This window comes from Rhopilema esculentum, chromosome 6 (genome assembly GCF_057945365.1).
Source record: "Rhopilema esculentum isolate cy_ngs chromosome 6, ASM5794536v1, whole genome shotgun sequence".
NCBI classification, from domain to species: Eukaryota; Metazoa; Cnidaria; class Scyphozoa; order Rhizostomeae; family Rhizostomatidae; genus Rhopilema; species Rhopilema esculentum.
In genome coordinates, this window is record NC_142820.1 from 9,053,822 (window position 1) to 9,081,071 (window position 27,250).

Here is a 27,250-nt window from a genome sequence, read left to right on the forward strand (position 1 = left end):
TTCCATAAGGCCAACACTGGCGGCATTTTCAATATCACCATGTGAGTCAAATTTGGGACTTTATCTGCAGCTGGAAACCGAAGATGAGTGCGAAGAAGAAGGAAAAGGACCAATGGACTAGATGTGATTTTTGTGGAAATCTTTTTCCAAGAGTAAAGATCAATGGACATGAATGTCAAGCCTCGATAGAAGTTCTCGAAAACCCAATAACTCCAATAACGGACCCGATGCGAGATCCATTCTCATCGCCATTAATAAAAACAAAATATGAACCTACAAAGAAGACGGGATACATCAATGGCACAACCTTCTTTGCCCAGTATTCAGTCTACACTACAGAAGGTTGCTAACTTATATGCAATCAGTTGTGTCGCTAGTCTAATTTACCTTCAAAACTGTTTCTGCACTCAGAGCTGTCCAAGCTTGCTACATTTTGTATACGAAAGCAAAAGATCTATAGCTCTCCGAAAATTAATAGTTCAGTAAAAAGAGCAAATAAAGATATATTTCATACAGAAATAGAGAATATACAAGATTACAAGCTACACAAATCTATTAAGTATAACATATTGAAGCTAAGTCAAAACGAAAAAAATTAAAGGAATTCTATAGAGGGGAATTTTTCGGGGAGCTTTCTTAGTAGGTGGGCTACTCGAGGAGAGAGCACACTCGGAAGAATTTGGCAGAGCTTGTGCTAGTCATTAAGTTCATCAAAAGAATCATTGTCTGGAGATTTAGAATTTGAACTTCAGAATCAGGCCTTATGAGGAGCAAAGGCAAGGGCTTCATAAGCTCAAGACCTTCAACTTTCTAGGTGCTTGAGTGAAAGTTATGTTCTTTGAAGTTATATTTTGGTTGTGGTGATGTTTTCTTTTTTATCTTTAGAAATACAAGTCCCAAGTGGAAATAGAAAAGATATGATTTTGGTTCATCCTTCTGTCTTGAAAAAATGCTTTATAACTTCTGGTGGAAATGTTTGCCTCACATCATCCTCAAAGAAGGTAAAGACTGGTTTTTATTTGAAGCGTTTTAGGAAATAGCCGTGTTAGTGGCATCACATCTCTAGAATGAGTATATATTAGCAGATCTCCACTTAACCAACATTTTATTGTTAAGATCACACCTACATTTAATATGCCCCACATCTTATTATCAATTTTTTATCTATCACCCCTTAGTGACATTCAGTTGCAATAGCCCTGCCCTTTTTATATCAAACTCAGGAGCCCATTACTTGCTGTAAGATAAAAGTTTTAATGTATGTGCAATCTTATCACAATACCAGTAAATTGAATAATATTTTGTTCCCCATTGTCAAATGTATTTGAGTAACTAGCTTGCTGTATATAATTTTCAGAAACGCAGATTTTTGAATATATATTAGCATTGAACCATATTTGTTCCAATAATTTACGTCAATTATGAAACCAACAAAAGAGACAGATATCTATAATCACTATTCTTTGCATACAGTTTTTGGAATAATTTATTGTGTCTCCAGGCCTTTGTTGCAAAGAATCAACCAATTATGTGGCCAATATACATATTAGCACATTAAGGTACTGACAATTACAAGCAAGGCCACATCTTGACACTCATGTACACATACATATCTTTATGGAGTAGGCTACTCAAGTCAGATGTTGTTCTGTTCATTCATGCATTTTGATAGATCTCATATCATGGCTGATTCCTTAGTTCTTAAGTCCTTGTTTTTATACAGATCATTTAACTATTTCCTAATTTTTATCAATAAAATGCAACATCTTTAAATTTTGTTGCAAAATTATTTTTCTTTAGCATTGAAAATTTTTGTCTGACATAAGAAAATTTGTTTTCTTTTAGGTAATTGGAAAAGCCTGGCCAAATTCATCTTTGCCCATTGATTGTGAGGAAGCTCTCTTTCTTTGCTTGAATAAAATTGAAATTTTATATAAAATCTCAGAGGAAATTGCTGTAAATTTACATTCACGCATATTTAGAAAAACCTGATATATATATTGTTAAAATTAATTTTTTGACAGAAAGTCCTAAGCATTACCAACCTTGACATAATCAAAACAGTGGAATATTTCTTTATAGGCTTCCACAAATATTAAGAGGTGGAAAGAATCTTAAAACTCGAAAATATATTGCAGCTTCACTTATATCTTTAAAGGAGCTTTTTTAAACAGAGCAGGGTTTTTCTACTCTGGGCAGCTCTTTCTACAGCTGGTCAGCAAAGTGTCATTGAAACACCAGACTAATTAGGCATCAGCAATACTTACCATCAGAATTTCAATTTAATTTTTGTGAAACTACTTTTTAGCCATCAAAATAACTCGAGATATTGAAGATTCGTTAATGGTAAGTATTGAGAAGTTATTGCTAATGTATCTTTATTTTTTGCCATCAATGATGAAAATGGTACTAATTTAAAGAAACTTTCCACTACAATGTGGAATTAACTCAGCTCAGACTATATTGGTACCTCAAATATACTTCTCTACAGAATTGTCTGATTTGTTCCTTTCATTCTTTCAGTTGGCTTCTGGCAGCTAAATATTGGGGACTCCTGTCCAATTTTGGAGACATGACAATTATGATCCTTATTATGAAGGAAATAATTATTGCTAACAATTTTTTTGCGGTACAGAATTTGAAAATGGCTTTGAAAAAAGCAAACACTTTACAACATACTTAAAGCTTTTTCGTCTGACACTCCTCAGAGCATAAAACGTCAGAATAGGTTCCGAAAAAACACGATGGAAAAATATATACCCAGTTGTGGATCGAAATAGGCCAATCAGAAAAACGCATGTTTCGGATAATTGGCAGAGCCTGGTCGTCCTTCCATCTAGCAGTTTTGGAGTCAATCTACATAAAAACGAAAAAGCCGCCATTGTGTAGACAAAAGGAGTTCGTTTTCTCTCTTGGACTCCATTGGTAATTTTTCTTTAGGCTCGCGGCACTGATTGGTCAACTATACCGGTCTTGTGCTTGCGTTTTTCTGATTGGCCTATTTCGATCCACAACTGGGTATATATTTTTCCATCGTGTTTTTTCGGAACCTATTCTGACGTTTTATGCTCTGAGGAGTGTCAGACGAAAAAGCTTTAAGTATGTTGTAAAATGTTTGCTTTTTTCAAAGCCATTTTCAAATTATTTGCTACTTATTCATAAGGCTAATTATGTCTAAATGATAAAGACAATCTTTATTCTAGGTCAGGGAGTTTGAATTTATAATGCTAGAAAAGATTAAACTGCCAACAATTGCAGCAAATACTTTATTTCTCAAATCTTGGTAAGAAAAAGCTTTAAAAATTATTATTAAAAAGTTATGTTAGATATTTGCTGTCCTATCTAACTTTTTGTTTAAATAGTGAAATATCAGATAGATAACTAACATAAATAATTAGGTCAAAAAGCTTTACAAGTTATAAGAATTCAATTTGAATTAAAGTGGTGAATTTTTTTTTGTTAATTTACAAGGTGCTCGATTCTCTGTTTGGTAAGACGTTTTTCTTAAATAGATCTCTACCTCACTACCAAAAATCCTTATTAACACATTGTATGAAAATAGAGGCATTGAAGTTAAGAAGCATGATAGACAAGAAAGGGACCTATTTTGACAAGTTGAAAGCAATTTTTTAGAGTTGAAAGGTCCAAATGTTTGCCTTCCTTTTCGATTCTGCATTCAAACAATGATCAGCTACATTTAAAGCTGTTCTAGGCAAAGTAGATTTAAATGACTGTCTTGGTCTGTTTCATATTTGTTTTTTACATTTTTCAGTTCGTCTCTGGACTTTCAGCCTGATGCTGATTTTCAAGATTTCTTTGTGAGCACTTTTGGTAAGATTTCTATTTTACACTTTTTATCATTAGCAGCTAAAATGCTTAGTATTAAATTCTGAAATGCAAGTCTAAATAAATAAAACCACTTTTCGAAGGCCAAGGACTTCTTGCATGACAATCTTTTGTGATAGTCTTGTTGTTCTGCTTTGAGCTGCTGCCGAGGTAAATTTCTTTATAGACAGAGACCTGTAGCTAAAATTGTTCATGTTTCTATTGCTTCAAAAAAATTTTAACATCAAGCCCAAGTTTACAATTTTGTTCCATATCAGGCTACATATTCAAGAACTAGTTTAAGAAAATCTGTTCACTTTTGTCACACTTTGCGACTTTGCAAATCAAGAAGGTCGTTTATTGTAAATAAATTTCTTTTTACTTTTCTATATTTGAAAAAATCTAAAAAAAAACAATTTGTTACATTTTAATGTGACATTAGTAGCTGGGAAAGACACATGGTCATAAGTCCCCATTACAAACATTGCTTGCAGTGCTTGAAAAAGGGAACTATGTCAGTAAAAAACGGCCTAAAAAGGGTACTTGCTAAAGCCATTGGGGCACAGTGCCCCCTCGCGTTACCCTGGTTTTTACATCTACGTTGGAAATATCAGCAAAAAAGTACTATACGAAAAACGCATTAAAAGATCGTAAAGCTACAACACAAAAATTACAGTATAAAGGTGTAAGGCTGGTGTTATTCGAGTATGTTAATCGAACAATCCATGAATTTGTGTGATAGAAATGATTTGCAAATGTGATTTAATAATGGCTTCTCCTACAACAACAAGTGTAGTGACAAAGGTCATTTTAATTAATTTCATCGACATCAAATCAGGTTCTAATATTCAAGATTAAGGCAGCAATGTGGACATTGCCAATGTACTTCAAATTGCGTTTGCAAGTGCCGTGCCCTGAGCTTCAATGTGAGAAGCCTTGGAGTAGAAAATGAAAGGGTCGAAGAGTTTGGTTATCAATTATTTTTGAGTCAATTATGCTTGGTCGTTTTACTAGCATGAATAATGAATAATGAATAATATATGTGCAAGTTAACACATTAGCACCTTTTTGTTTCAATATTTAACAATACAACTCTCGTAGCTATTTCAGGTTTTCCATATTTTCTTTTAGCAGTCTATTCTATATATCATTATTGCTTTTTTAATCGCAACTTAACCTATTTGGTCAGTAAAATTTATTCACATTCACTCATCTGCAATTATTTATTTGTAATCTGTTTATTGTCAGCAATCTAATTAAGACAAGTTTTGTATTAGTTGTTTTGCTAGAATTACTTTAATCCCTTTCCAATTTTATTACAGATGGTAGAATCGTAGCCCCAGGCGAATTTTGCACGATAAAATATTTAGGAAGCGAGCGAAAGTTCAAGATCACTAAGATAAGTGGCGATTTCGGCAATTGCGAAGTTAGTGAATCACCTCAGGAAAATTCAAAATCAAACATCGAAAATGAAATGAGTAGATTGAAGATATCAACAAATTCGGACAGGGGAAACATCTCACTACTTGTATCAAATAAACTTGAATACAAAGACAATTTCACAGATCTAGCATTTCAGATTCCACTACCATCCCTCAACAAGTTTGCATACGGTATTCATCATAAGGAAACTGCTGTAAATGTGATAATTTGTCCTTATGACGAACCAGTTCAGACACCTGACGTAAAGGATCCTGATGTTGTCACGTATGATTCAATCGGAGGTTTCCAAGCAGAAATCGAGGCTATACGTGAAACAATAGAGCTCCCTCTGAAGTATCCCGAGCTTTTCAGGTCATGTGGTGAGTTTTTATCTCTTTACACTAGAATTGCTTAGGTCTATTTTTACTTGTCCTTGGTTAGTCATACATTTCCTTTGAATCTAGCCTTTTCATCCCGGACTTGATTTGGCCTGCGAACGACATGTTTAATGTAAGCCCTTTCCATCTTTGAAAGCTATACAGTCGTCAACTGGACTTAACTTATAGAAGTGCAATTCTAAAAGAACACCAATAAATTTGCTTATTCTTAAAAATCTTTGAAAATGTCCAATACAAAATATGCCTTTCCAATTGGTTGCTCTTGTATTTTAATAGCAGCAACGTTTTATAAAGTCCTTGGGTAGCGCTATAAGTTTGATATATAATGGATATATAAAATGTTTGCTACCAACCATTGATTAGCATATAAAAATATCATATAATTCACATTCATGGAAATTTCTTTCAAAGAACATTATCTCGTTGCTTAAAGTTTCTTGGCCAGCTTTCATTTTACAGCTTAGATTGAGTTAACCTTAACATTTGAAATTTTGTAGAACTTATAGTAGCAATCACAAGATGTAGAACATATTATCGTCTCTTAGGCATATCAGCACCACGTGGTGTTATTCTTTATGGTCCTCCTGGCACAGGGAAGACGTTGCTTGCAAAAGCTGTTGCGAACGAAACAGGAGCCCACTGCATTGTCATTAATGGTCCTGAAGTGCTGAGCAAGTAAGTGAATTTTCCTCGCTCTTCTGTTTTCAGAAGTCAAAAGTATTTGGATTATGTACCGTAAGTTATCGAATAAGCCCCCACCTTCGAATAATTACCCCTTGAATATTCTCCCACTCTAAAGTAGTTCTTGTGAAATAAGCCCCCACCCCCTTCGAATAAGCCTCATGGACAGAGGTATTGTGTAATCTCGTGGACTGCAGCAAAGTCCCAATGCCTCTGGATTTTACTAAATGCTTGTGGAAAGCTCCAACAAGTATGTCGCCTGCAAAGTCTGTCTTACTCTGACCTAGTCTTAGCTTGATTCTGCCAAAAGTGTGCAAATAATGCGAATAGTGCTTTGTGAATTCCCCATTTCATCTGACAAAAGTGACCACTTAAGGCAAGTGAATATCTATAATATTGATTTTTGTTGATTATTTATGACTTGGAAAGTTGATTTAAGATAAAAGTTCTGTGGTGTTGTCTTGGGAGTAGTTTTGATAGCCTCTCAAACACCCACGAGCGTGCTCTCTTGTTGAAATGTAAGACTATCACTGGGTTCAAAACCATAGTGGTAAAAACGCTGATGTAAGTCACTGACAAAGCTATTGCAATTTCAGTAAAATGATTAACGCATCTATGCATGAGTGTGCATGTTGCAAAAAATGCATTTGCGATAGTGATGGGAACGTGAGTTGCCAGGGAGACGACAGTGAGGCAGAGGATGCTCTTGTATAAGCCCTTCAAATACTGTGGCCTTGCCGAGGTAGTGTTGTCGTAAATCGGAGTATTTGACGTAAATCGTAATATTCGCCGATAACCTTTGCTGTACAGAACCGTTACCGTGAGCTGGGTCAATGCTGCAAAAACGCTTGTTGTCATTATGAAGACTGCACTATACTTGAAATTTTGTCTGCTAAGCAATACATATAGTATCCCATTTGCTACTGACAACAGTACACCGGCTGCTAACATGAAGTAGAGATAGGGCTGCTCGAAGAGTCTCATCAGCCCCGAAGGTGATACAATGTTGGGGTTCATATGGAAGTATCGGTCCATGGTCAATAATGTTGTCAGATATAAGTCTAAAGTATAGCATGTCAGCATCATGACTAATGTTGTATTTTCCAAGTAACAATCGGTTGAGATGCTTCGTTTAAGAAGAAATCCTGCAAATGGAGCCATTCCAAATGCTGCACCAACCATATCAGTCAGACTAAGGCACGTGATAAGCATATTAAAGCGGCTTGCAGACATTTGGTTTGTTGCATAAAATGAAGCAATCATGGTGGCATTGATTATAACAGCCATGAGTGAGAATATTATTGTGACGACTCCAATCGAAATAGAAATGCGAGAATCAATGTGGAGGTATCCTTCAGGCACCACTAAACAGGTTCTGTTTACGTACACATACATGTTGTCCTTTGCACTATTAAGCTTAGAATGTGACCTCTACTGTAATTTCTTGTTTGTGCTACGAAGTTGTACAATGTTGAAACGTGTTTCGGAGAAAGGCTTTTTGATGTGATTGCTTTAAACCTTCCGAAGCCTTTCCATCTTTTCACTGAGTTTGCTTGCTAACGAGTTCTGTAATTAGACTCTGCTTCTAATTAATGATGTTTTAATTAATGCCCTGATTTGTTTTCTAAACTAAATTCGCCATTCGTGAGATCAAAGACTTATTTGCAAACTTGTTTAATAGCAAACCACACGTTTTCTTAGTATTATTGGTAATCATTATCATATTTATTATTTTACTTTGTTTGATTTTGAATCAAGCTTTTTAAATTTTGATTTATTTAATCAGCTGCCGTTTTATTCTTCTCTATTATAATGCACTAATATTCACACAGCGGTAAGGTTAAACTCAACTTGTCTTTCGGTTGGCATATGCAGATGGTCTCCATACATTAGCTTCTGCTTTGATAAGGCCCCTCCTGAAAGCACCACGAGTTTATTTTATTTTTCAAGTGCTAAATCGAGTCAACTTGGCAATAACATGTTTTGTCTAATTTGTCTTCTTTGTCATTATTATGTAACAGTCTCATGATATGAGGAGCAAAATGGCCATTCAAATGAATTGAGAATTGCCCTGTGTTGCCTCCAAGCGTAGGTTTAATTGACAGGCTGTTGAATGGGATTACAATCGGACGCCATAGTTGCATCAGAAAAATTGTCAAAACAAATATAAATTTCCTTATTTGTCTTCTAAAGATTAAAATAAGCAGCTAAAAGTTATGTGTTAGGATTTTTACATATAAAAGGAACAGTCTAGGAGTCATTTTAAGAATGCACGAATTGGCAAAGATTTTTATACTAAAGTTTTAGCTTTGCTTGTTGTATAGAAGTTTATTTTTTGACGCAAATCAGCAAAAAATGTAGCCTGTCGCAGTCTTTTTGCTGTTTTTGAACGGAAGCTTGCTCATTTATAAGACAGCAACACCAAAAAGACTGCGCGCAGGCTACCAAAAATGTGGCACAAATGTTTATGTTTAGTCTGTAGAAAGGAAGGTAAGTTTCTGTGGCTAGGAGCGTTTAGGGAACATTATCGAAAACAATAGCAACTTGCTTGCCTGTTTTGTGATGATTTAATAACCAAATGAAAATTATGAGCGGAGAAATTTGACATTTGAAAACAAACTGCAGCCAAGCAAGGCTCTGTGTGATCGAAACCCGAAGAATACACGCTATCCAAACTCTGTTTTTATAGGTATATGATAAATTAGATATTTAACACATTTAACCTTTTTGCACATTAACTTATATACACGATTATAGAATGTTCTTATACCTGGTAGATGTGGAATCTTTTATTTGCAACATCTGATGATGTTGATCAACAGCTTTTTGATGTTGCATATCACAAAATATATCTTACACATCTCAACATGGCCAAAAAATATTATTCAAAACTTTATAGAAATTGAAAGTGGACGCAGAGTAAAAGAGAAGTTTTTGATGACATTACTGCCGTTTTATATGGAAATCTAATCGTAAAACAGAAATGGCAATGATATAAAGAAACAATTTTAGCACCTTAAAACGATAGTGTAATTGTCCCATGATGAGTATTCTGCCTCTCTTTACCAATTGTCTCGTTTCGAAATGTTCCATCGGTTTACACTGGAGTTTTTATAGAAAGGTTACAATTAAAACCGTTATCTTGGTGATCCTTTTTGGTACGGCTAGCAGTTTCATTTTGAACAGGTCAAACGATTGTTATTGTTGTACTGCTGCCAAAAGAACCTGGCTCTTGCAAACGACGCTTAATAGAGAGTCTAAGCCAAGATCAGCATGTTGTTGCTTGTAGACCTATCTCTGTATGTTGGAAAGCTGGCTGCTGGCAACCTATTTAGCCCCTATCGTTACGCCTACGAGAATGGCAAAAGATCTTATCACGCAGCCATTGCTTTGCTTTTTTGTTGAAAAACAATATAATGCACGGGTTGATTATCACTGTTAAATGCATACAGAAGATGGTGGCTGCGAACCATGTGTAAATATTAAAAACAGACTTTGTGCATGTACCAGTTAGCAGACAAGCGGAAATAGTCATCAGTGCCATGATCATAGGCACATGTGTTGCAAGAGACAACACCATCAAATATAAGACACTTTTATAAAGATTTTTTGCATACTGTGGTAGAGTCGTTCGACCGTTCTCATCTTGGTGTACAGGGTTGTTTCTCACGAATCGACATACCCTTCTGTACCCAGTCGTGTACAGAAATGCTACAGTAGCCTGTGCAAATATGGCAATTATACTGATACTTAGCCATGAAACTCCATTGGTGATTCTGCCGACGCGTTGTGCTTGATGGAGGAATATGCCTTCAAGCAAAGATATACACACGCCTGCAAATATAGTTCCATATAGATAAGGGCGCTTAAATAATTTAGCCGTTGTTGACCGTCCTGTTTGTATTGTTGGATTCATATGTTGAAATCGGTCGATCGTAATGATAGTTGTTGTGTAAAGTTCCATTGTATACGTATAAACAAGCACGTACAAAGTGAAGTCTTCTGAGTAACAATCTTTAGTGGGGGTTCTTTTGAGGAACAGAATCCCCAAAGTAAGCATTCCTAAACATACCCCAAGTATTTCATTTGAACTCAGTAAGATGATCAGGGTATTAAATGTGTTTGCGGTCGCCTGCCTGGTCGCAATAAATGCCGTGATTACCATAGCATTGAGAATGAGGGCAAGGAGAACAAATGGAGGGGTGGATACACCATACCAAAATGAAATTGTTTCGTCGGTGTTGTAGATTATCTCAGCAGCAGTGCTGCAGAAATTGCCTTTTCCAAACATCCCTTCTTGTGGTATTGCTGGAAAATCTTGTTTATATATTTTATAGTTATGCAGATTAACGGCGCCAGCTATGTTTGACTTCGTTAAGTTTAACGTAGTATTACAAACGGATTCCTTCTTCCTTCCCTTGTGTGGACATTTCTCAAGGCCTTTATGATCAATGATATGTAGCGTCGACTTCGATGTAACAGATCTAAACCGTCCTTATGAAGGGAGCTCTTTAGTTTGCAAAGAACTTCCGTCTTCGGCGTTGTCCCTTGTGTGCAAGTTTTCCTTCTCGAGATCGCTTGACAGTCTTGAAATCGCATATACCACTTTATTTTGCTGTGTTACCTAGAACAGAATTTCATTTGACAGAGGAAGAGGCTACATAGTTACAGCTTTGATATCTGCAGTGGAAAAATCTTCCAACTTTCTTTGTAACAATGTTGCGTAGTGTCTTTTCTATTGTGGAGCTCAAACGAAATGGTTCTCTTGTGGCAAAAAGAACGACTTATGTGTTGTTGCCCTGTCTTTCTGTAGATCCGCTGTTGAATTTCCTCTCAACAAGAAATAAAAAAATGTTATTAAATATTGCCTTTATATGAGCACTGCAAACATGTCCAAAGGAGGAGAAGATCTCTTCTTGCCCCGAGCTAGTAAGCAACCGTACGTAACTGGCTTTTCTTAACGGGTCCTTCTTAAGAAACCGCTGTTTTAATCATCTATCGTTGAATGTTAAAGATCAAACTGCAATGGCAAATCAATAAGAAGTAATTGTGAGAACATTTGTAGGTTCATTGTATTTGACCGCCGACTCAAATATTTAGTTACTTACAGCGGAAATAAGTTTGAATTAGAGCTTTGTTTTGACTTTTTTAATACATATACTAAAGTGTTAATTTTCGACGTTCTTGAAGCATGCATTTAATCACAATTTCTGAAGTTTTATCTGTTTTTTGTCAGAACCATAACTTTCTGTTTGACCAAGTATTATCAAACAAGATGCTTCGATCGTCAGCTAGTGTGGGAAATATAATCTAATGGCTGCATGGAATCAGTGGGCAAGCAGTAAAGGCAGTAATCTTTAAAACCTTGAAATATTTTGAAATTGTACCTTCATAGATTCCCTTTTTAAGCATTATTGTGTATTTGTTCTATCCAAAATCTAAAACTGCCTAGGTGACTTGATATTGTGACCATTTGTAAGCTGCTTTTTTAAGATTTACCATTATCTTTTAAGCTTTCCACAGTTTATAAAGATGAATTGATTGAGTTACAAAGAGTTTTTAAGGGAAGCAACTTCTAGAATTTTTGGATTGTTAAATCGTCAAAATATTTCGTAATTCATGGCAAAAAAAGATCTGAAATCTTTCAACGCATTATGCACGAGAGTGAAAGTTAATTTTGCCATCAAGCAGGCAAACAGTTCTCTAACATCTGTTAAATTTTCCCTTATTTTGTAAAATATGGCAATTGTTCTGCAGTAACATCAAACAGTAACTTTAATATTTCATTCTTGCAAATCAGAGATATAAAATTAATGATATAACAAATTTCTTATTCATGTTCCTTACCTTCCTCTCCTGTCCGTTCTTGTCCTTTTTATTTCGCTTCTTCTTGGTCTTGTTCTTCTTATTCCCCTTCCCTCTCTTCTTTCTCTTATCCTCCTTCTTTTTCTTCTTTGTCTATGAACTATGGCCAATAAAAGATTAGAGTTTGCTAACGGACTATAAAGTTATGAACTGAGACAAAATTACAGAGGTTTGATGGGGCCAGAGCTTGTGCTCATCTGGACATATCTCAGCCAATTCGTAATACCTTTAACTGATTTTGCAGATTTAGAAGAATTTCATGATGCTCTTTCAGATTATGGGAAAAAATGTCAAAAATTCTAACAAAAATAGATTTTTGTGACCTCATCTTTCGACTACTATTCCTAAATCCCATGAAACGATCAATTTGGTTTTTTTATTTGACGATTGAAATCGTAAAGGACATAGAGTACGTCAAGGAAATAGAGTCCTCCACAGAGACTAAAAAATGGAGCTGCGGAGAATAGGAGGGGGAGGTCGAGGAGAAAGGAAATGGAAAATAGCATCTGTCGCTATTCGCTTCCTCGTTCTCCCTTGCAGCTCCTCCCCTTTTCCTTTTCGTCCGCAGTTCCCTTTATCCTATCCTACTGCGATGGAGATAATGGAGTTCAGATTCGCGCTCGCAGTAGTACGAATGCCATACGGATTTAACAAAAAAGTATTTTGGGAATATAAATCTAGCAAATAGACATGCACAGCAGATATTTGGTGAGTACGATTTGAGTTCTTTTGATTAGGCCGTTACGATTCGACCATTGCTGCCAATGCTGTGATACGCAACCAATAAATGTTTTGCAGACTTTTTGTAACTAAGATGTAGTGTCCGTCCAATCCGTGATGGACCGGACGGTGGTAGAGTTAAATGCAACCTCAAAACGGAGAGATTCATATAGATACTTTAAAGCGCTTCACATATTACTTTAAGTAAAAGTGACGGTGAATGGGATCTGCTGGGATTTAGAGGATTAAAATGGGTTTTCGAACACCAATTTAGCAACAAGCCACTGTGGAGGAGGAATATGATACCATCCCTCGTTGAAACGATCATACTTTCATTTTTTGACTGTGAATGAAAAAGGATTGGTAGCATGATCATAATTCCAGCAAAATTTAGCCATTATCTTGTATGACATGCATAAATCAACTGAAAAAATTCAGGCTTTATATTTTGCAAACTTGCTACAAATGCATTAGATGCTTTAATGGCTTTCACGTTTGTTTGTCTTTGATAACACGCCTTTTGACTTTGCTACTTATCAAAACACATTTCCAAGCGTTTCGCAATCTTGACTGAAAAGGAAGAACCAGTTGGTGTGCATGTTAAGATATGAATCTTGCTTTGTTCTAACTTTTATCAAAGCGTACACACTGTTAACATATTTTCTTCCCACTTTCTTTTAATTTGGTAACATACAATACTAGCTATATTCAAGCTAATTAAAACCAACTCATGGTAGCCCTAATACTTGTTATCATGCTCAAAATGGAAGTGTTAATTTTATATGGCTTTGAGAGTAAATTCAAAATAAAGAAGAAGCTTGTGATGCAAGGACATTGGACGTTTTTCATGAAAGTCACGGCAAAAAACGCGACTTTATTCTTTTTAGCTTAATTTTAAAGGCTATTGACGGGCGCAAAAGTGGCTTAAGCCGTCAATCAATCACCAATTAACCAATCAATAAGCGTCTGAGTAGCAACACGCTTGTTGATTGGCTAATAGTTGATTAGCAGATGGTTGAACCACTAATAATATTTGATTTTCTTTAAATCTGAGTGATCATTAGGAGCTCTTTTAATTGTTTTAAAAGAATATGCCCAGCATGAATTTTCTTAGATCTGAATTTGAAGCCGTAATCCAATGTTGTACTTTGGGAATAACAAATAGAACTGCTATATTTCTCAGTTTAACGTATTAACTCTATCGTTGTCTTCTGGGAAAGACCAAATCGTTGTCTTCTGGGAAGCATAAGCAACACTGTTCTTTCTGTGGTATTTATCTGTGCTCCACCTTTTAGCTTGTTATGAAATGTTTGTAATTGATCTTCAGGGTTGTGGATATATTGTCTAGGTTCATTTTACATACGTTGTTACCTTGGTTTCTGAAAAATTTGATTTAAAGTTAGTTAACTTATGAAGCACCCACTGTTTTGCTTTCTTGTTATGGTTGAATATCAGAATGCTGTTGATGAGACAATTGGAGTATACGGCCATTATTGAAACAGCTAAGAACACATTCATCAATTGAGGATCGCTTTTAAGCGTAAAGATCTGATTTAGTCCTTGTGCAAGACACGATAAACCAAAAGGCGCATAACAAATAAACATTGTTGTTATTAAGACAAGCACGGTCCGCTGTAAGTCCTTCATGTAAGCGTGCCTCCCGCGCTCTTTTGTACGATCATCCAGTGTGGCTGAAGTTTCTTCTGTGATACGACGAAGCTTTTGATAGCCTTTGATGTATGCTATAGTTATGATCGATATTCCGACTATGCATACTACCGCAAGCAGTATATTTGCGATTGCTGTGCCTGTTTTTCCGGTTCTGAAAATGTACACCATGCCTACTGATTGCAAGAACGCAAACGCAAATGATCCTACTACGATGTAATGAACCAGAGGAGGCTGGAATAGTTTCCGGAGCCATATTGTTTTTGATCCGGCATAAGGATTCATATAAAGATAGCGCTCAATAGCAATTAATACTATAACGAAACCAGATGTAATACTGAAAGTCGTTGAAATTATTGTAGCTGCCTCTTGTAGATGACATTCTGATGGTCTTCGTAAAAACAAATACGTAAATATTGGCATGTTGATGGCTCCATTAAGGCTATCTGAAACACACAGATATGTGATAAGCTTGTTTGTAGCGTTACATGATGACTGCTTTGTTGCTTTCAGGGACACCAGCAGCAATGTGTTCGTTATAAACGATAATGGAGCTATAATTGCAATACCGATTCCTATACCAAGTCCTGTAGCTCTGTTAACGTCCAGCGCAGATGTGATGGGTGTATTGCAACTCAGCATTCTAAGTCCTTTGGTCGCTCTTGTTCATTCACTGTATTTTTGTTTTCTAACTCATACCCTCTGCAATGCAGGTCTCAGCTCACCATATAAAACAACTAGAAACTTCAGTTTAATGTCGCAGTCAATATGTCCACCCTGAAAGATGACACCAGCTACAATTATTTCAGTTATTATCGTTTCTTGATTACATTCGGAATGAAAATGTGTCGATCATTGAACTCTCCGTTTTTGGATGCACAATCTCTTTGTAAAGTTCCTGTTTGCGACCTATATGCTGATATCAGTAATGCAAGATGTCCATTGTTGGTCAGTTTCGTTATGTCTAACATTTTCAATTCCTCAAGCCTCCATATGACTCATTAAACTCCATATGAACTAGAAATTGTATTGTTCAGATGACTCGGTGAAAACTGCACAGAAAGAAAAAATGTATCCTTCATGTGTCTGACCAATTCTACTATCAGTACGTTCAAAGGTTTTTTAATTGCTCGATTCTGATTTTTTTTGGAAATGTTTACACGAAAAACAGGTGTCCAGACTATGTTTGGTACGACAGTTGTGTATAATTTTGATCCGCTTTTAATTGTAGAAGACTTTGTGTACCTTTGTACGTTCATCGCAATGGGATCGTTTTCAATTTGAACGTTTTCAAGACGTTTTAACTAGCTTGTCAAATAATACAATACGTTTGGAATCGTGTAAATAACAATTTTTATTTTACCATTTTGTCAGGAAGGATTTGTTTGTTTAGCAACTTTTGTTTGCTATTGTACATTATTTTTTGGCAAGAGCAATATATGTTGCGTATTAGAAATGTGTCATATACTCAAACTTTTGCGTTGAAGCAATCATTTATGAAATGCGAGCAAAAATAACGCAGATCAACTTTAAAAAATCCAGTTCAAAGAGAAATGATTTTACAAAGGACAATCTTTTAAAACTACAAGTTAAATTAACAAATATATCACCAAGGCACACCACGACTGCAAACTGCTTCAGCTACTTGTTTACAAATTATTCGGTAGAACCATTGCCATGAAATTTATTATATCAGGCCATTAGGCTGACAAACCTATCAAAAATGAGGCACTCGAGTATATGAATTTGTTATTCCAAGAACTGTCTAAAATTTTCTGCAAATGTTGTTTGTATCTACTACTACACTGCCTTAGATAAGTAAAAAAGTTTTAGGACGAGAAATTTCGGGTAATTAACGGGAAATATCTTTTCATCGTAGCGAACTCTCAGACCAAATTTTTTTCCGACATTGCTCGACATTGTGTTATTTTATGATATTATGTAACCCTTCCAAAACGGAGTGAAATCTAAGACAGTAGAACTAGGTACTCTATAAGAATTAGAACAAGACTTTTCGTTGGCCATTGAGGTCTATTCAGTGACCAATTCCTTACAAACATCAACTTTAACTTATTAATCAACATTTCTATCAACATTTCTCACTGAGATTCTGATATCCTGGAGTAATCCCAATCCCATCTTATATTCCTTTACAATAGAGTTCTAAAGTTATGACATCCAAGAATATATTTTTAGAATTGTTTAAAATTTGGATCACATAACCTGAAAAAACATTATAGAATGCGTCTAATTATGTGAATTCAGCTGAATTTGTTAGAAAGTTGCTTCGATATGGCACCACGATTATTGGCTCTTCCCACATCAATTCACCGTGCTAGCAAACATCAAACCTTTCATTGATCATATTTCACCCAATTATAAAAAAGTGAACTGATTTTCAATAGTTAATGGTATTTCATAATGTTCTTTAAGGATCTGTGGTCAAAAGTCGAAAATTCAAAAATATATTTTCATGACGTCACACTATACAATTCAGAGTTTACAAAAGATTGTCAAGCTTGTCATCACTGTTAAGGTCATCATAATGTGAGCGACTTTTTCCTGTTGTTTTTCCAACAGAACTAGAGGTTTGTTTCTTCAAAACGGACTTTTACCAAACTACAATCCCGGACAAAATTGTTGAGAGAAAATGAAAAATTTCTTCTTTTCGTTGCCCCTGTAAATTCGAAACCCCCATTCCTCCAGAATTAATGTCATGTTATTCGTTCTATCGTCGAAAAATAAATAATTTGAGGATAGGTAGACAACCTCTTTACGAGAAAGAATCAGCCTTTCTAAATCAGTGCTAGCAAGGATGCAAAATAATGTCGTCAGCAGGAAGCAGGAATGATATTTTTGTGTAACAGCTGTTTCAATAATTTAAAGACGTAACACCACTTGCATTCCCATAATTTTCTCCCTCGAATATGCACTTATAATTACGAAGATGACACGTGTTGCTGTTTCTGTTGGTATTCTGGTAGGAAGCTGTTATTAGCAAGCAATAATTTCTTTTGCTTGTGTGTACACTTCGTTAGCTCAGAGCAAGGTACTGCATTGTTAGCATGAACCAAGTTCCTTCAAAGCAAATAGTTACTTACACCATAGTCAATAAAAGGTACGCTCAAGTCAGGCAGCTTGTTATCGATATTTGATCATTATGACGGACCTTTTCATATCAAAGGGGTCTCGCAAGCAGTTAATGAATTTCTATCTAAGTGCAGGTGGCTTGTTTGAGGTTTGTGTTGGTAAAGATATTCCGCTGATTACGGCAGAAAGGACAGCAGCTGATATTTGACAATGCTTTACATAGAGATGTGGCTCTTTTGAAGTAAAGCAGAGGCAAAAAATACTTTTTGTGAGGAACTTGTTTTGTCAAGAACTTCGTTGTGGACCTAAAGATCAATTTTTAGATGTGCAAAATGTTGACATAAAGATTTTCTTGTTCCTCAAGCCTTTGATCAGCTGTTTGTGTATGTTCTTGTTAACACCGAAAGAGTAACTATATTGATGACAAGCCTCTGAAACATTTATTGGGAACTCACTTATTTGGATGCGAGGCGTCATTCCTCTCTGCTTTCTGCAATTGTGCAGTATCGTTTTTTGCTTTTAGCAATCTTTACAGTAGATCAACCATATGATGGAAATGGACACTTTGAATTCTAGCGCACTATTCCTTTACATGCATGAGCTGCCCGCCAGTGTCAGTTTAACAGTAACTGTTATGTACAGCTTGTTAAGCCCGGTGACCTTCTTCGTTAACATTGCTCTGTTTTTCTCGTTCATTGCAACAAAGCAAGCATGGTTAAACAGTTCCAACACACTTGTGACGTGCAAGGCCTTCGTTGATACCCTGAATGGAGCAATTGCATTGCCTTCGCTAATATTCGTACGTGTTTATTACAGTTATTCTGCATTATACCTCTTAAAAAAAGCAACACAGTTTCTCGTTCCTTTTCTTGGGTATCTATCTACGCTGATTGTTCTGTTGCTGGCTTTGGATCGATATTTGCATATGAAGATGTCAATGACCCTAAAACGAGCGTCAATGACAAGGTTCTTCCAAGGGAAGCTCATTATCTTTCCATTATCCTTGGCTATCGTTCTTGCATTCTTTATATCCTCGTTATTTTTATACCTGGATCTCTTTGGGCAGCTTGGATTTATAATCATCATGGTCATTGCCACTATATTGAAGTTTTTCTTGATACCTGGAATGGCTTTCTTATACATACATGGCTACCAGAAAGTACGTAAAGCTGTCTTGAAGAACCCCATATACTCAGGATACTGTGGCGAAAATCCTGTCGATGGTATCGATAAGACAAAAAATGTCAAAAATAGCAAAAATAAAGATGCCTTGAAGGTATCGTCTCGTTGCCCAGCATATCTACAGCACTTGCAGAAAACGGTATTTTTGCTTATAATTTGGATCCCAGTTACGTTTCTTCCATTGTTTGTTGTGGGTACAGTCAAACTTTCTTATGAAGTGGCCGGGCACAAATCAGTTACGCTGTCGATTGCATACGACTTTGCTTCGCTATTATTTTTCTTCAATTTCACAATCAACGCTTTGATAATATTCAAAATGAACAGCAGAGCTAGGTTGTGGATCATCCAGAAGGTTTCCCGTCTACGAAGACGTCGAAATACGAATCCGGAAGCCTAGTCCGGCTAGAACTACAAAGAGCGCGTTCGCAGACGTACCCGCCTTGTATTTCGCTTCTTGGCATTAGGACGTATAGATGCTTCTTGAAATTTGAAACGAAATGAATTTAGCAAGTTTGCCAGCATAATGTGTAAACCTTGCAAGACATTCATATCATTTCTAGCCGGAACAACCTTCTGAGAAACTAATGCAATCAGTTTGAAGCAAAATGTTATAGAACTCTGCCCACAGTGTAATTACTTTTGCACATAATTTCTATTCTCTATAAGATAAAAGCATTAAGTAGCGCAACTTGTTACTGTGGAATTTGTAGCAACGTGAAAAGAATGTTGTATGCAGCCTTGTGACATTAATTTTGTTGTGAAATGCTTTGTAACATCAGTTTTACATTACATTCCTGTATCCATGAATTTTCCTTTTTTTCCTCGTCTTGCTCGTTTCGATTAACAGCACAATATGAATTTTTCAACCTGGTTTCCTCACACTAGCTCTGTATTAATTGTCTTTTTGTGATCGAGTTTAAGGTTGATGCTTAGAAATAAGTAAATGCACATCGTAATAGTTTTTTTGCAACACAAAAAAAGACTGTCTGTAATGAGAGGGGTGGTCAGTGTTCAGTTGTTGAAAGCGAGGTGAATCCGTTTCAAACTATGCTGATGACGTTGTTACGCAGTTTTCATTGTGTGGTTTATAAATAATGACACAGCATTGAAATTGGAATGAATTGTCATAATTTGCCATATATGTCGTGATTCATGTTATTGTTATTGTTAACATCTGCTGGCCCTAAAGGGTCTTTTTTGGTTCTTCGTAGTTAATGGTCCTAGAGGTCATAGGGTTCCTAGTGTCATAGGGTCTGGTTTTTCCAGTATGCCAAATGATTTGCCCATATACAATCTAAGACTGAAAATACACGTTACCACTGAACGTTTTGGATGTACTTGGTACATGCAAGCTTTAAAAATGCTTCTTATACATAAATGACAGAATGCGTGCAACTCAAAACAGTATGCATCATTTCCGCATTCAAACAAGCATGAAATGTCTAATGGATTTAGATATGTTTCTAAAACTGCTTTTTGTGTTTTAGTTTATCTATGTTTCTATCCTTGTTTTGTTGTTCACAGCCCTGTAAAAGCCAGTCGACCGGCAGGGTCCCTGTCCTCTTTCAGAAGTAATTAATGTTTAATATGATTGTCCCAAATCTGAAACGTAACTATACGAGAGCTGATTCAAAAACAGATAATTTTTCATTCACCTGGTGAGCGCCCGGGCTTCATTTATACTTTGAATCAGTGAAAATTGCATTTGTTGTACAAGCAAATTTGGTTGTGTTACTTAAGAATTTGCAATTTATGGATTTTTTCAGATATTATGGTGAGACAGAAAGTCGACTGCGATCTATCTTCGAAGAGGCCGAAAGCAAAGCGCCAGCCATTGTCTTCATTGACGAAATGGATGCTTTATGTCCCAAGAGAGATGACGTCATAAATGAAACTGAGAAGCGAGTTGTTGCTACTTTGTTGACTCTAATGGATGGAATGAGCTCGGTGCGTATCTTCATCAACTTGAAATTTCGGTAAGGACTTCCTTCTAACGTATTCTGTTCCACTTCACAATGCTTCTGCAAAGCTACAGCATTCCCAGCCAAGGTTCACCTCAATGTTAGCTGTGCAAGTGTTGCTGGAAAATCTGGAAATTTCCTCGTACTTCAACCTGATTTGGATCGTACTTCAACCAATACCCAGTCTCCTCGCAACATCGTCCGACTTTTATTCTCATTTACTGATCACTTTTCCCAATGACATTTGTGACATTTAGCTACTCAAGAAAATTGAAGAGAATGTTAATAAGAGTAATACCATATCTTTGTTTACTTATTTCACCACAAAACCGCTCAAAAACATATTTAGTGACAATATTTATAAATTTAGTTTTTATTTTCTTTCATGTCAAAGTTCCACTCATTAGCTAGATACCTTTTATTCAAACCTGATGATAGATAGTTAACCGACTGTTCCATGCTTTACACCTCGTTACGAGAAGCATTCAGCTGAATAGCCCTAAACACGAATTCTCCCGTCGCTATTGTTCAATTGGCAAAACTATGCTGATCTTCGGGGAAAATGAAAATGGAAAATGACATTTCCAATGAACTTTGGGTATTTATGTTTTCGGTATTCCAACTTCGTTTTTTTATGTAGCGTGATAAATTTTATTTGCTTTTTCAAGACAAGTTCTGTTGGTAGAGTGATGGTGATTGGGGCAACAAACAGACGGGACTCCATTGATCCAGCATTACGTAGGCCAGGAAGGTTTGATCGTGAAATTGAAATCGGAGTCCCAAACTCACTCGATAGAATGGAAATCTTGAAGAAGTTATTATCGAAGACCAAACACCAATTGACACCAGAATCCATACAAAAGTAAGTGAAATTAATGTCGATTTGTTCTAGCTATTGCTTCATGTCACCCTAAAAAATTTAACTTCATATCGTAAATCCTCGAATTTGCCCCCCTCCCTTGAGTAGGCGCTCCCCTTCTATCGGGAAAATTGTTAAATCTGTGCCTGCTTCGAATAATGTAGATGTTATTTATAATCTGGTGAAGTGATCATTCAATCTTTTGGATTTGCCTTGAAAATACTTTTCTCGCGGGCGGTAATATTTATCTCCCTATGCTATTATTTTGACCTGCTCAACGATTGACGTTTTGATTAAAGGATCAAGGCCATTTTGGTCTTATATTTGAGTATTATTCAGAGTAATATTTTTCTTTCATCAAAAGATTGTGAAGATGCCTGTAAAACTCCTCCCCTGTTGTTCTGATTCATCGAATGCCCTTGGTTTGATTGACATTTCTTATGTAATAACATGTTCTTGAACGGGCCTCAAATGAATAAAAAATTAAAAATATGACAGGAAAACTGATAAGTCTGTGTCATTACTCTATGACCTCTATGTTTTCACAATTTCACCTGCCTTTATATGCATAATGGTCGGATCCTTTTTAGCCTGTATCTGTAGTTTCATTCAACAACATTCAATACGATTCCAATAATAACTACGATTGGATATATACACGCTTTTCTCGGCGACTTATTTTTGTCTTGAATGGCTTTTTCTTGGCGTAGGCATTAAAAAATTATCAGTTCTATTCAGAAGTGATCCTGGCTTTTTTGTTGTTTTTTGCAAGCCTGCTTATTGTTTCGCTCAAAACTCTGGCAAGGGGGTATGGAGACTCAAGTGATTTCTGGTTACGTCCTGAAATGAACTGAATCCTTACAGTATGGTGGTAACGATATGCGTTAGGTTCGGCAGAGAGATGCGAGAGAGAGAGATATAGGCAACGTGTTTCTTCGAGTCTTGTCTCTTATTCAACTGAACTTTAATCAACTACAAAACAACTTAAAAGAAAGCCTTAATTACAGATCAACACAATAGGACGCCAATACAGATTAATACATATCACGACAATTATACTTGAACAAACATCACTATATTGGTACGACATAACTCATTACTGTAAAGTCACGAACATGTTACGATCAAATTCAAGTTCATATCTTTACACGGTGACAACATAACTACCACAGTCATTGTCGCTAGGACTTTCATGAGTACAATCTCTTCTAAAAGTGCCATCTCTCCCAACCAACAAAGATATCGTTATAATAATCATAATCCGTGTTGTCATTATCTCTATTTTTACTTTCCTTTGTTCAATGACAACATCCTTTACATTATCAACCCCTTCAGCCGACTTAGATCTTTAATGTCCCTTTGAGAGTTGCACAGAATGCCCATGGATACGTAGGTGCTGATTTATCTGCTGTCTGCAAAGAAGCTGGTTTGGCTGCTTTGAAAAGATTGGTTCGTGATGAAAGAGATGCACGAGACTTCTCGATCACTTTGACGGACATGGACGAGGCAATGCTAAAAGTGAGCCCAAGTGCTATGCGCTCTATTAATGTTGACGTCCCTCGGGTCAGGTGGGATGATGTAGGTGGTCAACAAGAAGTGAAGCAACGCTTGAAGGAGAGCATCGAGTGGCCACTGAAGTACCCAGAGGTTGTAAATTTTTCATTATTTCTGTCGAATAATGTCTCTTAATTTCAGGGACGCCTGTAAACTAAAGTGGTTAAGGAACATTTAGATTTTTGCGAATAATATCTTGTCTCAATTGTTCTAGCAAGTGTCCTACTCTAGTGTCTCTAATAGAAGGGGGGATGTAATAGAAGGGGGCTGTTCGTTCCGGCCAATTTTCAATAGAAGGGGGATGCTAATAGAAGGGGATGCTAATAGAAGGGGGTGTCAATAGAAGGGGGGTGTTCATGTCGGCCAGTTTTCAATAGAAGGGGGTTGCTAATAGAAGGGGATGTTTAGGTTGGCTAATTTTCAATAGAAAAGGGGAGCTAATAGAAGGAGTGGATGTTGGTAAATCTTTTAATTAAAAGGCAATGGAATTAGTAGGATGATGACACTGGTTACTTGATAATGGATAGATGGTTAGATATAACGATAGACAAACATAACAAAAGGAATTATGACAATTGAAAAATAACTACATAATATAACGAGGGGAATTATTGACAAGTGAAAATTGTGTTTTCTGGTCATGACAGATTTGTAAAATTTAATAGAAGGGGGTTTTAATAAGCGGCGGGGGGAGGGCAAATTCTTCTGAAATTAATACACGGGGGGCCCTTCTATTAGAGACACTAGAGTACAGAAATGTATAAAAACATTGTATAGAAATGTTTGATTTGTTAATTATTGTTATCAATCAGAATTAATTGCTGGTGCTTGCTAGGCCTCTGATAGATTGTTGTCTTTCTCCATTTAGGCTTTTCATCGAATGGGCATCAGTCCGCCAACTGGTGTTCTTCTTTACGGCCCACCGGGTTGCTCTAAAACGTTGCTGGCAAAAGCTCTGGCTACTGAAAGTGGACTCAATTTTATCTCTATCAAAGGTCCGGAACTTTTTAGTAAATTTTTAGGAGAGTCAGAAAAGGCTGTGAGAGAGGTATTTTTTACGCACATCCCAGTTTTATTTATTTATCACCGTTGTGTTTATATCGATGTGATTGGTCGCAGTAATGCTACTGTTATATTAAAGGTTATCGTGTCTAATTGACAGCATTACAAATATTATTTTTACAATAGTCTTGATTTTGACAACCAAATCTGAGGGAACAACATGAAATTCTTGCACGAAGTTTTTAAAATCAGTTAAATGAATCTTAAATTTATTTAAGTTTATGAGAAATGAGTTAAATGAGTTAGAGACTCTTTCTTTATCAAATCACTCTAATTTGGTTTTGGTTCTAAAATTTACGAATCAAGCCAAAACAAGAGTAATCCATTAGCAAAGCTCAGTTCACTTATTTTCTCAGCTAAATTTACAACAGATTTAATACTGAGCTGAAAATTTCTTTTTCTTGCGCTGACTGCCTTTATACGATAGGAGGACGTTGTTTTTACAGACACAAAACAATTCAAGATGGCCCAACTAATGGGACAACTCGAGTGCCAAATTGAAAAATTATTATATAATCATTCCCAATGGCTTAACAACCAAGTTTTTAAATCGTTTTCTAAAGTAAACAGCCTGCAATACCCTACAGCTGGTTCGCGGACTACAGATCCACGTGCCTGTGTTTTCAGTTAATGACATGATCAAGCTTTTACTTAGAGTGAAGAGAGTCACTTGCTTTCTGTAATTCCAAACTTAAGTATAGTTACATCGAGTGGAAACCCCAGGGCACTGCTTGAAAAGAATAGATTCTCTGGATACGTATCTTCGCAAGTATGGGAGTGAAGAGTTTATTGTTTTTTCACGTTGAGGTTGTAATTGCATGAAATCTGAAATCCCTTAGGTATCTTAATCTTGAACGACTTTGAAGAGATTAAAAAAAATGAAAATTGGTATAATCTCTGAAATGTCCGTTTCCATTTATCATCCATTTTCATGAGTAATCTCGCCAAAAAGTCGTCTACGTGTAATATGGCCTGATGTTCCTGAAAACTGGCAACAGTGTTTAACTGAATGTTCCACTCTTGAAAGGGTGATTTCACAGATTTGCGCCGTCATTGTCTGCTTCTGCTGTCATTGACTGAAATAATTTTGATATATTTAGAATATTAAGTTTACCTGTGCCTTTGGGCGAAATTGAATTTGGCGAAATTGAATCGTCTACTTTTGTTGTTATTCAATTAGATTATTCTCTTTTTTATCATACCATAAACATTTCTGGGCATTGACCAAAGTGCCCTTTCTCTTCAAGCTTTTTCTGAAGGCGAGGACCGCTGCACCGTCAATAATCTTTTTCGATGAAATTGATGCTCTTGGAGTCCAACGTGGAGACAAGTCGAAATCCGGCGTTGGTGATCGGGTGCTGGCGCAAATTCTGACGGAGATGGATGGTGTAGAAGGACTCAAAGGTGTTATGGTAATAGCAGCTACAAACATACCGGATATGATTGACGATGCATTATTGAGACCCGGGAGGATTGACCGGATTATATTTGTACCGCTTCCTGATGAAGCAACAAGAAAGGAAATATTTCAGATACAGTTCAGGAAAATACCTATAGGTAATTATACTTTTATCCCATTCTGTCTCATATTGCCTTATAACTTAGTGGAATAACGGGAGAGATTATATTAAGAAATTGATCAATAAAGGGAAGTTTCTATAAGCTTGCTCTATATCCGTAAAGTCACAATTTACCTTAAGGAAACTCTGAAAATGCTAAAACTCTTGATAAATTTTTCTTGTATTTTCTTTCTTGAAATCGAGATCTTTTCCTTGCCTATCTGGCTGCCTTTCTATCAATATACAAAGATGATACAATATACAATGTACAATATACAGAGATTGTGCGAATCCATTATATTCAATCAGTTTTAATTAGAATTGTCTACATATTCAAGCACCTTGCTCTGAAATCCTTTGGCGACCGTCTTAGACAATCAATGTAACTTGATACTTCTTTATAAACTAACAGTTACTTTTTTCTACGTTTGCTTGGAATAACCTAAAACTCAGCAGAAGGCCATTATTCTTTAAATTCTATTTTAATAATTAAAAGTTTGCAAATCAATGCAACGTTTTTCATGTAGATTTTAGCGATCATCTCAGCTGTATTCCCACACATGATGAACTGAAAATCAAAAGAATTTTAGGAAAAATTACTGATATAGTCATGAGTTGCAATTTCATGTTTCTTCAGTTTGACATGCAGTTTCTATTTTTCACATAGAGGCGACCGTTCTCTTCTTAAGCTTTCAAATCCAACCATCTTTGACATTTTGTGATTTTCTTTGCCATAAGTATACAGTTAGAAAAGGAGATTGATAAATACAAGAAAAGTGAAGTCCCTTCTTCTCTTCTTGGTTTGATACATCATGGATGGCCCCAACAAAAGAAACCCTGCCCTACTCCTATTCCATCAATTACATTTTCCATAAATACATCCGGCAATGCTGAACATAATCTGCTATGAATGCCTTCCATGCCAGCTTAAAATTATACGGAGAAAATGCTTAACTATGTCTTAAATGTCATCATTTCATTTTCTGTTCTTTTCTCTGAGGAACCGTCATTATTGCTCTTTGGTTTGTTGTAGGTCCTGATATAGAGGTTGAGCGGCTTGTAGTTGAAACAGAAGGCTACTCTGGTGCAGAGATTTGTGCTGTTTGCAAAGAGGCCGCGATTTTCGCGTTGCGGGAGAGCATCGAAGCGACATCAATCAATAAAACTCACTTCGACGCCGCTCTTGAACTTGTGCGACCGAGATTGGACAAAACATCCATTGAATATTATAGAGATTTTTCTAGTAAATTGCTATGATATACATCAGAGTTCGTTTTAATGAATTCAGGATATGTTTTAAGGTATAGTTTTATCTTTTTCTGCATTATGTTAAGATAATAATTATGTAAACTGATCACCTCTTACTTCATCTCACTGTAGCCAGTGGTAGTCTACATTTCTAAT

General features: G+C 36.2%; 1 protein-coding gene across 1 annotated transcript; it reads left to right on the forward strand.

Annotated features, from left to right (window-relative positions):
- Positions 1 to 27,200, forward strand: LOC135686897 (ATPase family gene 2 protein homolog A). The gene is made up of 14 exons (XM_065203280.2): positions 1 to 342; positions 886 to 1,001; positions 1,846 to 1,888; positions 2,309 to 2,346; positions 3,204 to 3,283; positions 3,773 to 3,831; positions 5,148 to 5,627; positions 6,191 to 6,320; positions 20,618 to 20,798; positions 21,481 to 21,674; positions 23,036 to 23,318; positions 24,094 to 24,273; positions 25,535 to 25,844; positions 26,880 to 27,200. Exons 1-14 carry the CDS (start codon positions 84 to 86, stop codon positions 27,101 to 27,103), a joined length of 2,577 nt encoding a protein of 858 aa, XP_065059352.2. The 5' UTR covers positions 1 to 83; the 3' UTR covers positions 27,104 to 27,200.
- The last annotated feature ends 50 nt before the right edge of the window (positions 27,201 to 27,250 follow it).